Source organism: Anopheles merus, chromosome 2L, assembly GCF_017562075.2.
Source record: "Anopheles merus strain MAF chromosome 2L, AmerM5.1, whole genome shotgun sequence".
Classification (NCBI taxonomy): domain Eukaryota; kingdom Metazoa; phylum Arthropoda; class Insecta; order Diptera; family Culicidae; genus Anopheles; species Anopheles merus.
Genome location: NC_054083.1, coordinates 25,340,298 through 25,355,374, shown reverse-complemented (window position 1 = coordinate 25,355,374; position 15,077 = coordinate 25,340,298). Strand labels below are relative to the sequence as shown.

Sequence of the window (15,077 nt, the reverse complement as noted above, 5' to 3'; positions counted from 1 at the left end):
AATATGAATGCTGGACCGATCTGTTATTCTCTGCGCTTGCTTATCCAACCAAGAGCGTGATGGAATATGAACAATAATTCCTCCCCTGGAACCACAAAGTTCAAGCTGGCACCCGTGAGCCGTGTACATTCGCTACGTGTTTATTAATATATTTACGCTGAAGCCGCTTAAAATATGGCTCCAAAGCTAGCGGCAAATGAAGGAAAATGATGGCCAAAAGGCAAATGGCAAATGGCTGGCCTACGCGGACAGAAAACGGTAGCAACAAAAAATAGGTAAATAAAGGCAAGAAACACAAAGCGTTTAATTAAATTTCCGGTGCGAGTGTGCGCGACCATTTCCATGGTTTGCGCGCGCCGGCAAGCCACGCTTTCCAATATGGTGCCCGCTTCTCTTGTGTGGTGGTGGGGCCAATCCATTTTCGACCATTTTTCCACACGCCTAGTAGTACACCCAGGCTGTGTAGCGATGATGGTTGGCAGGGCAAAATTTGCAAAAAACGAAAAAAACACTCTCACATACTAACACCGTATCGTTTTGCAAGCGTTTCGAGACTGGCCGCGTGTTGTTTGTGTGTAACGCGAGGTTTCGTTCCAGCCGCGCGCTGTTCCAAAATGGGAGAAAGGAAAAACAAAACATTTCGCACGAAACCCCACGTTCGCGTAATTAGCTCCCCCTAAGCCGTGGGCAGAAGGCGTTTGGGGATGAGTGTGAAGGTGTACAGGATTTGCTGTACAAAATGGCGTATAAAAACATTGCCATTACCATGGAAAATGCGTTGAAATAGAACAAATGCGGGGTAAAGGGCCCAGCAGTGGGATATGCTAATAGAGAAAGCAATCGCGGTATGGTGCGAATTACAGCGTCACGGTGTTTGTTGGCAAATGTTTTTCGTTTCGATGTCACATTGAAATGATTCATTGCTTTTAGTGAAGGATTTTTTACCCTTCATTGCACTTTGATTGTTTGTTAGGTAGAGGAAAATTTTTGGTTTTGTTTTTTTTTTCTTTTGTCATTTAAAGCTTTGATTAAAAAACGTCGCTTCTGTTTTTAGGTTTTAGGAACCTTGTTTTATAAATTTATTTTTTTAGTATTTAAAAGAGCCTGTTATTAAGCATAATCAATTACAATTTCTAGAAGATACCTCGAAAAGATATCAGCCAAATGAGTTGTGTTTTTGAATTGTAGTTGGGGTGCATATTTTAAATTTCTAAATGATCTAAATAGTTGCATTCTAATGGTTTAGAATTATTTGTACGTATTAATGTCTTTTAAATTATTTCGAGTTGATGAAACATTTAGAAATCAGAAATATATTTCGATATTAGTTTAGTATTCAATCGGATGTTCGAGCCCTACTAAAACAATGATAGTATTGTTTAATTTCCGGTAGATGGAGCCACCTGATGACTTATTAATGTACTAAAAGTATTGATTAGTAGGAAAATGTATATGTTGTTGATGTTAAAACTGTTACTGAACAAGAAAACGACTATCTTCTATATTTTAAGCCCTTCTATAGCAATCCATCCGTGCTGGTTGCTAAAAAGTAATTAGATTGTTATGGCTATAGTTCAAAGCTCAGTTGGACTATCTTTTCCAACAAACTACAGAAAAATATGATAATCCTGACACAAAGCATAATTCAACACTCTCAACAATGCGTTGCACCTCACAGTTGCTTCAGTACGAGAAAGGCCGCCCATGGTCAAGCCTGCCGGTGTACGCTACGCACCGCGCTCGTTCATGCAATCCTTTTAAACTAAATCCACCGGACAGTGGCAGGAAGTCTTAAATCAGTCCTCGATTCAAGACGATCGTATTTGCCCTCCCCCCCCCCCCCCCCTCCTTCGACCATAGGGAAAAACTCCAGTGCCATGGTAAAATTTTGCCCTCGCATGTCTCACTACAATAATTCTCGGAAATCGGTTCTCTTCTCCCCTTCCACCCGAGGGGCCTCAACGCACCGATGTCCAACAACGACCACCACCGGCAAGTAAACTCGATGTCTGATCGCCTGTAAGAAGGCATTCCTTTTCATTCCCTTTTATCGCTTGGCCGTTCCACAACGGCGCACAGCACAAGGCGTCCTTCGAATGGGCCGGAACCTTCCTTTGGTCCATTTTTCCGCCCGTTTCTTACGCCAGCGGGGCAGCCAACGCGGGGTTGAAAGTGAATCGTGTTCACTAGATCTTATCATCACGGTGTGCCCCGTGCCAGTCGGCCCATTCTTCCTACAAGTCGTTACATTCGCTGTAGTAGTGTGCCTATGTTTATGGTCAGCTCGGCAGAGCCGCGTAGGAGGTCCCGCTTTGCGTGTTACCGTGTACGTAGCTCGCGTTGCTTTACCGTCGGGTATAAGTCGATAATAAAGAAATAAAAATAGTACACAACCTCAACGACTCAGCCCGCTCGTTGGCCAACACGGAAGCAAAGATAGGAACGTAGGTGTACTGAAGGGCCGTCCAGCGTTTGTGTGGTCGAAATGGATATAACCTGCACCGATACAACAGGCAACAGGAAGCAAACATAACGAAGCCCCCAAACGAATAAAGCAAGAAACAACAACATCGTTCCCGTATGGCTCCCTTTGTAGAGGAAAGGGACCCCAAGAACAAGAGTCGAGCCACACACTCACCGGTCAGCCGGTTGTACCAGAAGACAGATGACCCAGTAACACTTGACCTGAAATCCCCCACACTGCTCCTCGTCCTAGGGGTGATGGCCGAATCGATTCACTCGAAAGATCCATTCCAACAAAGACCAGTTCCGGGACCAGCGTACAATGCAACCGGGCACAACAAAAAATAGGACCAACCGAACCGGTAACAGGGGGTCGTTACTTTTGCTTCTTCCGAAAGCCCTTATCGCCCACCGCAACACACACACACATAGAAACGCACATCTACATTTGCTCCGTAAGCATGGACGGGCCAGCTGGTCCAGTTAGACACTAAATAAAACCCCATCCGTACAACAAGTAGGAGGAAATGGGCGGTCAAGGCAACAGGAAGGTACGGAAAAAGGTGTGAAATGATCGGAAACCGGCAACAAATTTAATCAGAGGGAGCGCGGCTCAACCCATGCCCACCAAAAGGGGGTCGCGCGGGTCCGTTCGGCGGTACCACGGAAACCGTCCGGATCCGTTCCGTACGGATGGTGTTCGTTTGCGGTGTCGTTTGGTTGCCTTTTGCTCGTGCCTGATTTTAATGGAGGTGTTAATTATAACCCATGGATGGTGAGGAAACAATTGATATACTATCAGGAAAGTGGAAGAAAGCAGGTATTATTTATAGCAACCTTTTATGTGCCAAAAGTTGTAATGGTGGTGTGTAAAATACTGAATAGTAAAGCCTTTACGCATCGCGATCGTATCTTGCACATGCTGAGAGATGGCGCTAAATGTAGTTTTTAGTACAATATATTACACAGTTTGCTCTGTTCCATATCCTTTCTTTTCCCTTAAGATCTTGTTTGCAATTGCAATTGTATGATCAAACGACAATACCAGTACACGATTTAGGATGGGAAACAGACCTGGGTTGAGTATTGTACCAGCCGTCACGTTTTCGATTACAGCACGGGGCATCCTTAACAAATAACTCTAATCTATAAAGTCCCATCTCAAATTCATTATTTAAACGTCTATTGATCTGGAAGATCAAGCCTTAAAGGTTCATTGTTGAAATCGAATTTTGATCAGAAAAGAACTTGGTAGCAAAATGTTATTATTTTGCATGTTTTGTTTTATAAAAACTATAATATCTTTGTGTATTCAAATACACACAGCCGTTATGTTCTAATAAGATTTTGGAGATGTTTTTGATAATAAAAATACGCTTAAAATTTACAACTGTTTTTTTATTCACTGACATATTATGAATAAAAAAATACTGTTTAAAATCTAGTTATCAGTTGTCCTGTAGACCAAAAAAATGATTTATTTCAGAAAAATGTAAAGCATTATGAAATTGAACAGAGATGTATTGGAATGAGTTTGCTTTTTGGGATTCCAATTTTGTTATTTGTTGGCATGTTAATCTGCTCTTATAACTGGGTATTCGTAAAACCTTGAGGTCCAAAATAATGTAACCACATGGAACATGTTTTTTAGACCGTCTGGACTGCTTATCTTCCATTAGGTTACTCCCAAAACTGTTCAATATTTATATTAATATTGAACATGAAATTCTTATTGGGATTTTCAGCTTGTACCCTTGGATAATCGTTCCGTCTTTGAGCTGACATTGGCAAAGTACATGTACTATAGAGCTTATTTTATTAGTTTTGATAGGGAATTGAATAATTTCCCATGAAATACTATAGCTTTGGTTTTAAAAACATAAGCCACTTATTGAATTATTGATTTGACTGTGTTTTTAGTGCAGGATGGAGCGAAATAAACTCCCAATGATATCGTAAGTCTAGCAGTGCACAGTAGTTTAGCTAAAGGATCCTATCAAGAAGACATATTCACCTTCGTTCAACAACGTTTTGATAGTTGCAAATAAATTAAGCACCCTCGAAAAAACCAAAAAACTGAATCAAAATCAAAATGAATATTTACAATTCTTTTCGCAGCAGGACATCGCATCAGAAAAATCACTGTTTGAGTCTAGTTACTGTTTGCCCTTTCTATCTACAAGCACCATTCTATTTATCGCCCAGATTTTTCAAACAAACTACCTCCCCTGTTCCGCTACGTAGGCTATAAAAATACATCGAACATACCGATTTACTAATGATGAATCACATAATCCACACAGATTGAATGCGACCGAATGTGACCGAAAAACCATGCAGCCTAAATCTGAGGGAAAACCCCTCGATAGGCACCCGGAGAATCCAGGGTTTCCTCCACACCTCTCGATAGGGTTGCTAAATTCTACCCGTACAAAGGCGAGGGTTCGCTTAGACCACGCACCATGGTCTTTTTTCGGCTTGGGTGGGTGTTATTATTGATGATGTTATGATAATTAGCCCTTTGTTGTAGTGCTGCCGTATGGTTGTCGCGGCACCGCTCATCCTTCACCTCGCTGACATCGCAAACGTTAATGTGTCCCGGTCCCCTTCGCTACGATACGGGATGAACGTTTTTTGATCGTTTCGGAAAGTTAGGTAATGTTTTTCCCCCTGTTTTCTCCCTTTTTTCCCAAAACTCTACCACCCGCTTGGTGGTAAATTTACGGGCGTATTATGAATATGTTGTAATACGCCCAAATGCCCAAAATGCTTGTTGAATCATCAACCACTTGTCGAGCGCGGGCGAGTGGGAGTATTGCTGGTGATGTATGTTCCAGCTTGTTTTATTCTTAGTACACTCATACACACACACACATACACACACACACACACACACACACACACACACACACACACACACAAGGACAAAGTGTAACCACTTAGTGAACATAGTCGTTCTAATTTTCTGGTAATTTTTTAACCATTTTCTTCACCCGGTGTGTGTGCAACCGGTTCTTTCCTAGAAGGCCGATGATTAATGTGCACTAGAAACGAACCTAAGAAACCTTCCGCCATCATCATTATAGTGATCGCCGGCACCGTTTACTAATATACTTTCTTTTTCTTGTTTTCTCGTTTAGGTTCTGGACAGATACAGTTATGGCAGTTTCTGCTCGAGCTGCTCAGCGATTCTACCAACGCCACCTGCATCACCTGGGAGGGTACGAACGGCGAGTTCAAGCTGACCGATCCGGACGAGGTGGCCAGACGCTGGGGTGAGCGAAAGTCAAAACCGAACATGAACTACGACAAGCTCAGCCGGGCACTAAGGTACGTACTGTGTAATGGATTGGATGGGAGTCGGGGAGTGGACGAACCTCCCCGCCGCTCCGCGAAAAGCATAATTTATGCTTAATGTTCTTTTGATGTCAGTTTTATTGCAATTTTCACTCAATTTACTTCTGTCGTCGAAAATTAGCCACAAAAATTCGTACACAAATCGTTCCTTTAGCCCTGTTTTCTCCAACTCACCATTATTAGCCCTGCCAAGGATATAGTCGAGCTTTGCGTTTGCGGAATCATAGAATTAGGATCATTGGTGCTGGCGGCCCGAACGGCAACGAAACTACTGCAGGGGCGCGTTCGCTGGGTTGGCCGCGCAACAAAAGAAATCATCCCAGTAAATCAAATTGTCTTTAACGATTGCCACCGCCCTGCTCGTCATCTTGGGTTCGATTTGAATCGTTGCCCACCCGGGCCCCCGTAACGGACCATTGGCAGCGCTAGCTGCTGGATGAGTGTTTGCCGTCCTGCTGCGCGTAACGCGACGAACCTTTGTCAGTCTGTTCACATTCAGAGCTATCGGGGGTCTTTTTTGTCCTCACTCACTCTCGTCTTGTCACTTTCTTCTTTTTTCTCGACCGTCGATAACGATGGTCGAACTGCGAGCGCTACATTTGACCCGTAATGGGATTAGCCTTTGCGCTTGCTATCGAACCGTCGGACCGTCGGATTGATTCCGAGCAATAGCTAGCCGGGACCTTTTTTCCATCACCGAACGGTTGATTGAATGGCAAATTGGATCACACTGTCCAGCGACCCGTTCTCGATTCTGGGTAGCATGCGTATGTTGTGTTCGTGTGGGTTTTTCTTATTCGGTTCAACAATTAGCCATGTTTGCCCTTTTCTGTACTATTTTCGGCATGTTAGTTTGATTTTTGTCCCTTTTTTCTGGGAATCGAAATGATATTTGTATTGCCGTTTTTCGGGATGATTGGCATCATTAATGGCATGGGGTGAAGTTGTGTTTGGATTTTATTTTGTATTTCTGTAGGTACATTTTGGCATAACAGGACAGCGAAAATTCCATTTCTCGTCAATCTACTACCAATGGGAACAAAACAAAATTTCATCAAAACACATACAAGCAACAAAATGAAGAGAATAATTGTGATAAAGGTATATGCAAAAAAGGTATTTTTTCGATGTAGATTTTAAGTCATTATTTGGAATGCTTGAGAGAAGACAACACACATTGAAACATTTCTTACATTGTTTACAATGACTCTTCCGAAATTTTGATCCTAATTCGGTATAAAATTTGGAGAGAATAATTGTGATTATGGTATATGCAAAAAAGGCAATTTTTCGATGTAGATTTTAAGTCCATATTTGGAAAAATTGAGAGAAGACAACACATATTGAATCATTTGGTCAATAGTATACAAAATAGGATTTTATATGTAATGAAAGTATGCAATACAACAAAAATAAGTAAATGATGAAAGATTATGAAACTTTAGTAAAATCAACCTTCTATCGTAATTTATTCAAGTGCGGCTATAGAAAATAAACGGCCAAAATAACGTTAATTGGTTATTGTTAGTGCTACAGGCACAATTAAAATAACTAAAAATGTGCAAAATTCTCTTTTTACAAACACCTCATACCTCTTTTGAAGATATAGCAAAAACACGGAAAATTAGAGATGCGGCTATGGAAACTAATCGCAGTGTAATTTTTTAACCAAAAATGACGAAGCTAGAAGATTTTGTGTTTGTCTAATGAAGGTTGTAAAAAACTATTGTGGTTGAAATCGAACCATTCCTTTGACCAGGGTTCTATTCCTGCCCAGTAGAATCGAAATTCTGAAAATTCCTTCAGTAGAATATATCTATCATGGCGCCATCTGCTTGAAAAAATAGTGAATTATCACAGTGACTCATAGGGGCGGTCTCGTGGCACAGTCGTCAACTCGAACGACTCAATGACGTGCCCGTCATGAGTTCAAGCCTAGAATGGACCGTGCCCCCGTAGCAAGGATTGACTATCCGGCTGCGTGGTAATGTGAATTAAGTCTCGAAAGCCTATATAGGCCCAGCATGTCCACGTAGGACGTTACGCCAAACAGAAGACATAGTAGGCCCGATTATTAAACACAAACGGAAATGACACAAGACAAGTGCGTCAAGACAAACGGAAAATAGGTATGCATTTTGAAACCGTTCTTGTGACAGACAAGTTTCGTTAAATTTTTTCTTTCGTTAAAGCTGTGTCGATGTGTCAAAATGTTCAAAATCAAAACAAAAAAACGTAAATAAGTTTATTTAAGACACGATCGTTTATCAAGCTAACAATCCTTGTTTAAAACATCGAAATGATTTTATCCCACTTCGTAAGTGACGATAGCGGCAGTGAAGAAGAAACAACGGTAGATCTGGCAAAACAGCGCCGACTGCTTCGAAGTGTTTTCGACCCGTTACAGCTTTATAACCAAGCGTGAGTTAAGCATACGGATCATTTGTGCAAACCGTGTTATACATGTTTCATTTCGTGGTTGTTAATTTCACATTTAAGAAAAAAATTCGTGCGTCGAAGGAAATTTTCCTTAACATTCTGGCGGAGATCGAGCCCTCCGAGTATTTGTTATTACTAAAAGTGTATGCAGTATTAGATGTGATAATTTCATGTGCGTATGCTGTTGGTTGTTGAAGCAGCCACTCACTGAAGAAGTTGCTGGAATCCAATGCTGTTGAACACACACCAGGTGCGTGAGCCCTTCATCTTTCGACTACCATCGAAGAACAACAGAGGAAGGAAATAACAGCAGCTTCTTAACCCAAAACAGCATCACGTTACCAGTATCTCCAGCTTATCGCCATTTGATGGATATGGCAGTACACATATTTTTATTTAAAATGATAAAATTGATTATTTCTGAAATAAAATACTTATTTTTTGTCGTGAAAGCAACAGCAAAAACTCTGTTGTTGTGTTTTGTCGGTCAAACAATCTGAGATTGGCGCCTTTCCGTGACAAAAAGCTGACGGAAAGCAGTTTGACAATTATGGATTTCCGTTTGTGTTTCATAATACGTATCTTGGTAGTATGCTTGTGAGTTTGTGTTTCGTCAAATTTTTTTTCCAACACACAACACAAACGGATGTCATAATACAAATCTTCCGATTTTGACAACTTGTCTTTACAATTTGTGTTTAATAATCGGGCCTAGTGACTATCATCCGTTAAAATGACGTCATATTTAGTCAAATCGCTCAAAATGTTTGCTCTCAAAACACTGAAAAACAGCAATAAAAATGGTGGTATATAAAACCTTTCAATTATTTTCATAATAGCTAACTATTTTTGTTACCTCTAGACAAATGTAAACGTACGATATATATTAGTTGTGCTGTTAGTTTATTAATTGACATATAACGTGATATTGCATAGATTCAGGCGCACACTAAGAACTCATGAGGCAATCGTATTTAGTTGACTTCCAACAATTCTATTCTAACAAGTAAATTACAAGTCATTTGTTCTCTTTCAACAACATGAGTTTAAGTATCAGCTCGCCATACCTTTGGAATAAGTTTAAATTGTACTCCTCTTCATGATATCTTTTAGTATGCTATCATTGGCTACAAATGTACGTGTCCTTCAATAAGTTATCATATGTTGTCACACATTCAAACCATTCCAATGATGTGTCCAATGACACTTTTAAAAGAAGTTGAAAATGTTCGCAAAGCGTCCCATCCCATCCACCTGTGCAACGTCTCACACGTCAAACTTTACAGCCGGGACAAAACTGCACTTTCACAAAGTTTTGGTGACAAGTGTGATAAGCTCTTAGATATTTCTTTTGCCAATTTAATCAACCGTACCATCCGCGCCACATCCTCTTCACCAAAACCCAACCTAAATGCTGTTCGCTTTCGGTGTGTCTTTCCATTCAAATATATTCATTCAGCTATCTCACTAGACGTGCCAGTTACCTCCGCCGGTTCTTCAGACACATTTTATCGCCGATTTATCTAATAATTTCAATTTCAACGTTTCGTATTCATTCGTACGAATGATTGAAGAGCATGCTGAAATCTTCCCCTCCCGAGCGGGCGGTGCTGTTTCCGGCTACCACATACCACCCAACGAACCGCTCCGAAACGTCGGCCCTCGGTTTGGTTTTGGAAAAATCGTCCAACTTTCTTGTCGAGATGTGCCATAATGCCCGATCAGATACCGTTCTTACATTCCATTAATCCACCGGGGGCCGCCGGGTGGTTTTCGCAACAACTTGCCCGCCCATCCGAGCTATGGAAGGCCCTCGGTTCACACAAAACCCAGCCACATCGTTCGTGCTCGTGAAAGAACGTACGTCCCGAAAACCAGTCCCTCGCCCCGTGGGTGGCTACTGCGGTGCAATTTTATCCTTACTGGCAGATGTTTCAATCCCGTTTGCTGTGCGGAGCGCTCGCCAAACTTCTCCTCCAATGTGGCTACAACATGGGAATTTTACTGTGCCACCAACAAACCAACCGAACGCAGCATGAGCTGAAAGAAGGAATGTTGGAACAGCTAGGTGTGACACCCTGCCTCATCCTTTACCCACGCTCTGCTCTCTCTCTGTCGCAGCAACAGACCGGGTTGGTTTGCGAAACCGTATGCCGTATCCCGGCGAGCAAACGGAGGAGGTTTCATGCAATCAAATTTGTAAATTGAAAAATAACAACATTTTGATTTAGCCAAAATCTAATAGACTTCTGTGCTGGGACTGTGCTGGCGGGTGTTGGGAGCTGGTGACGCTAGCAGCGCGGATGATGGCGCCATCGTTCTGGAAATGCGAAAGACAATTTCTGTACAGAAGCACGGAGCACACTATCGCTTTACGATCAAGATGGGCGTTAAGAGGAAATTTATGGCAACTTTTGTGTCTACTAACTATAGCGTGGGTTTACAGGGCTTAGTTAAAGACTTTGAAGGATAAAATGCACGCTGAAAGTTATCAAAGAGTTGAGTAAAACTAAAATATTGTATAGTTATTTAATATAGTCCATATTCGACCTTTTTGTTATTGTCAATCAATTTCATCATAACGTAAACTACTTTCAATTACAAAATCAATTACAAAACTCTAGTCCTCCCGCTCTCACTTTCCAATTACCGCTCCATGTGGTGACATTACACAAATTCAATTTGCGAAATGTCAAATTATTGATTCTCCCGTAGCCAGACAGCAGCCAAACCGAATGCTGCCGGTACCGTATGTTGACTCAGTTGCTTTATTAAATCATTGCAGAGGAATTAAAATCCCGCTGGTTCCCTCCCATACCATGGCTACTATTTCGTACTAAATTGTCTCGCTTCCCATGCCTAAGCGATACAGCGTTTACAACGCCCTGTTCAAAGCTTGGCTCTGTTATACGGCAGGGATCACGCTCCTAGTGTCGTCGAGCGGGGTACACATTTCGTCACATTTTGGGGTAATCGGCTGTAAATGCTCTTCCTATCTCTATGGTTGGGCCCCGCCCGCAAGATGTTGCCCTGAGCGCGCACACACAAACACGCACAAGGGAGCACTAAAGAACAATGTTGGTGGAATGGCCATGGGGATGATGTACAAGTGCGTACAGCCAGGGCTTTGGAGATGACAATGATGGAACAATCATGACAGCAGTAGCAGATCCAAGTGGCTGCAGTGAGCGAAACCTGTGAGGGGAACAGGGGTTTGCTGGGTGGTTGTTGGAAGATGGCCCACTTGAATATGTATGTACACACATTAAGCCACTCGAAAATGTTCGGTCGGAAAAGTGTTCGGGTGCGTTTTTCCACCACTCGAGAGACTGTGGTGGAGTGGGCAAATGATAGCTTCTTCACACCCAAACACATGCACACACACACAGCATTTGCATTTGCACGGCTGAGTGACAGCAACACGCCCGGCTCATTTTATGCTGTCCCCGCTATCTCCCTGGCAAAAAGTCAATGGGCGAGTGTTTGGGGAAAAAAGGGAAGAAACAGCAGCAGCAAAAAAGCATACTCCACAATCGGTCCTAGCGGCGGGTAACCATTATCATGCCACTGTTGATGCTTCTCCCGATAATGATTCTGGAGTACGTGTGTGTATGTGTCTATGTTGATGATGATTTGAGGTACGAACCAACGTTGACTGTAATCCTTCTCGCTGTCTGGCTGTCAATGCATGTTCGGCGCTCTGGAGATGTATGATTTTAATGGATGTAATTTTGAATATTTTCTCAACGGAGGGCAACCGAGGACGCACAACTTAGGGGGACAGTTTTTTTTTTATGTGGTTCTCGCTGTAGGTGATGTATGAATATTGCTTCCCCGAACCCGAACCCGGTATAGGACATACCAATGCTCTGATTCCAAATTGAAGTTGAGTAGGGCCGCTTTTTGCCCTTTTTGGAGCGGGTTTTCCATTACGATTGAGTTTATCGACACATGTTTACCTTCAAAATAGACTGTTTTGGAAGGCTTTTGCTCTGATTTTTCAACACTTTTTCCCCATACACACTACTCATTCCTGTACAGCTCTACCCATATGTGACGACAGTTCCATTGTTTCTAGTGCCATCCGGTTACGTTTTCCACATGCCAATCAATTCGCTTCGGCACGTAGAACGTATTTGAAATCGCGTTCAAATCGCAACCGCCACTCATTCCTTCTCGCCCGTCACTGGGACGATGGAACCGAGGGACCGAGGGTACATTAACCGTATGAGCATTTCACGCTTAACAATGCAACCGACGGCACCATTGCTTTCTCAAACATGTTTGTGTCCTTGCGTTTTTTGGCCGGAACGTCGTATGAATAACCTCCTCATCATCCACGTGTCCATTCGGTTGCCATTACCGCATCAGCAGCAGCACACTTTCCAATCTAGTAGTCCCAGACACACATTGTTCTTCGACCTACGACCTGTCAGCGAGCGTTTTGACACAATGTACGCAACCGTGCCGTGTGCGCCGTCCGATCGATGGCGCTGTCGACGCGCGAGAAGCGTGCCAGTAGCGTTGTTCGTTTGTCATTCGTTGCTTTTTGAAGATATTGAAAATGTATATCTTCCCCCTCTATTGTCCAGTCGCGTCTCTGGGCCTCTCTCTGTCTCTCTTCCACAGCGCGAGAAAGAAAATTGTACAAGAAACCGGGATACAATTTGCTTTCCCCGTGAGCGTGCCTGGCAGCGGTTTGCGCTACGACGATTTGTATATTCCAGAGGGCAATCGGTGGGCGAATTAGCTGTAGCACCCGGGCACTATCGCTCCGCCGCTTATCGAAACCGACAAATCGGAACATACAACTTCACTCCGACGCGTTACGCACACTGAAGTATTCTGCCCCACGGTCGTAAACTCGCCGGCAATGGCTGTGGAAGAGCGAAAAAACACCCCTTGTCGCACACAATTCATACCGGCACGTACCGCACGTTTCTGGGGGAAAGGGAGGAAGGGAGTAAAAGTGTATTTTCTTCGGCTTGATTGAGACACTTTCTTCCGTTTCTTTGCCCGTCTTTTTACCGACTTTATTATTGTGACTGTACGCCTACGCCACCCCATACAACGGGAATCTGTTTTTACCATTTTCTTTTTTCTCTTCTAATCCACCTTTCTTGTTCTTGTTTCTTCTCTTCGCCCTCACCACATGGCCTCCGAACGGACCAACAAAAATAATACAACCCCACCGGGCGGCTACAGATATTACTACGATAAGAACATTATGACGAAGGTGCACGGCAAGCGTTACGCCTACAAGTTCGACTTCCAGGGTTTGGCCGCCGCGACCCAGCCCCAGACGGATCCGACCTACAAGTACCAGAGCGACCTGTTCATGTCGCCGTACCATCACGGGGCCAAGCTGAGCTCGTTCATGAGCCCCCACCATAGCATGACGTCATCTTCCGGTAAGTTGTGGCAGTGATTCTGGTTTATCGGGAAAAGGAAATCGGGTGCTCTCAGGACCCACTCTACTCAGGTTTATATGTTTTTGGGTAGTGGTGCCACCTTTACTATGGAGTATTTTTCTCTGTGTTTGTGTGTGTGTTTCTGAAGACCTGTTTTCATGGTTCTTCACCGGTGGCCTAAGAAATCTAATCGCCATTTCGCACTCAACCGTTTAAAGATATTTCCTTTCCCAATTTGGCTTATCGCTCGTGAACGTTTCCCTGTGGCGTGTAAAAATAGGCGTAACGGCACTATTTTTCGCTTGCTGCTAGCAATCGACACACGGTGATAGTCTATAAAAATCGAAAAGTTTTGAAAGATGCAGAGAAGTTTCAATGGAACTGTGGTGTTAAACGATTTTAGTACATATTTATCCCAGCTTGTACTAAAAACTAGCAAGGTATTTTTTGGACAGTTCAATGTATTATTTTCAAGTTTCTACTTTATGAACCTTTTTAATCTTTAATCTTTTAATCTTTTTCCAAGCAAATTAGTTTCTAATGACGGAAAAATATTTAGATGAAATAATGAAAAGAAGTTAAGTTGACTGTACTAAAAATCAAGAACAGCGTTTTCAAAGGACTTTCATAGTTGTAGGACACTTATTTTTTACTCTTTCTTATGTGAAGTGATCTTCAAATGATGGAAATTAGACACTATAGCACCCTGTTTGGACAGGCTCATTTGAAATTCATCTTGGATTTGTCCAACAAGGGTGCTATAAAGTTCAATTCCAATTGCATTAAGTTCATTTCACGTAATAAAGAATCAATAATGTGTTTATTAGCCACAATTAGCCGGTCTCATGGTACAGTCGTCAACTCGTACGACTTAACAACATGCCCGTCATGGGTTCAAGCCCCAAATAGACCGTGCCGCCATATGTAGGACTGACTATCCTGCTATGGGGGGAAATCAATAAGTCACTGAAAGTCAACCCCACAAGTGTGTTGGCAGGCCTTGACCGGCATCGGTTGTTGAGCCAAAGAAGAAGAAGAATGTGTTATGAGGACTTCTGAAAAATCTTGTAAAGTGTAAAGGAAATCCACAGCAGTTTCCTGGCTATATACCTTTACTTACTGAAGCTCTAATTAGTTGTATATTTTTGGAAACTGTACCAATGAACAAACTAACTATTAACTTCTATTCAATTTTGATTTGATATAGATGTATACTGCTTTGTTCTAATTTGTGTCATAAGACTTGAAAAATTAACAAGTATTTTTGATATCCGACTGATACTTCATGTTTTGAATGGAAAATATAGTTTTTTACAAAACGCAGACTGCTAGGTTCAAGCTATAAATAACAAAAATCTCATAATTTGGTTTTATTTTCCAAGACGCAAGTCTTTCCCGTGAAAATGT

The 15,077-nt window shown here is 42.4% G+C and overlaps 1 protein-coding gene across 2 annotated transcripts in view; it reads left to right on the top strand.

The window, feature by feature from the left end:
* LOC121591602 (DNA-binding protein D-ETS-3) overlaps positions 1–15,077 on the top strand; it is a 40,343-nt gene that overhangs the window by 20,727 nt on the left and 4,539 nt on the right. For both annotated transcript variants that reach the window (XM_041912312.1, XM_041912313.1), the window contains exons 5-6: positions 5,604–5,793; positions 13,465–13,670. In XM_041912312.1, the coding sequence (XP_041768246.1) occupies positions 5,604–5,793; positions 13,465–13,670 (396 nt within the window). The remainder of the gene's footprint in view (positions 1–5,603; positions 5,794–13,464; positions 13,671–15,077) is intronic.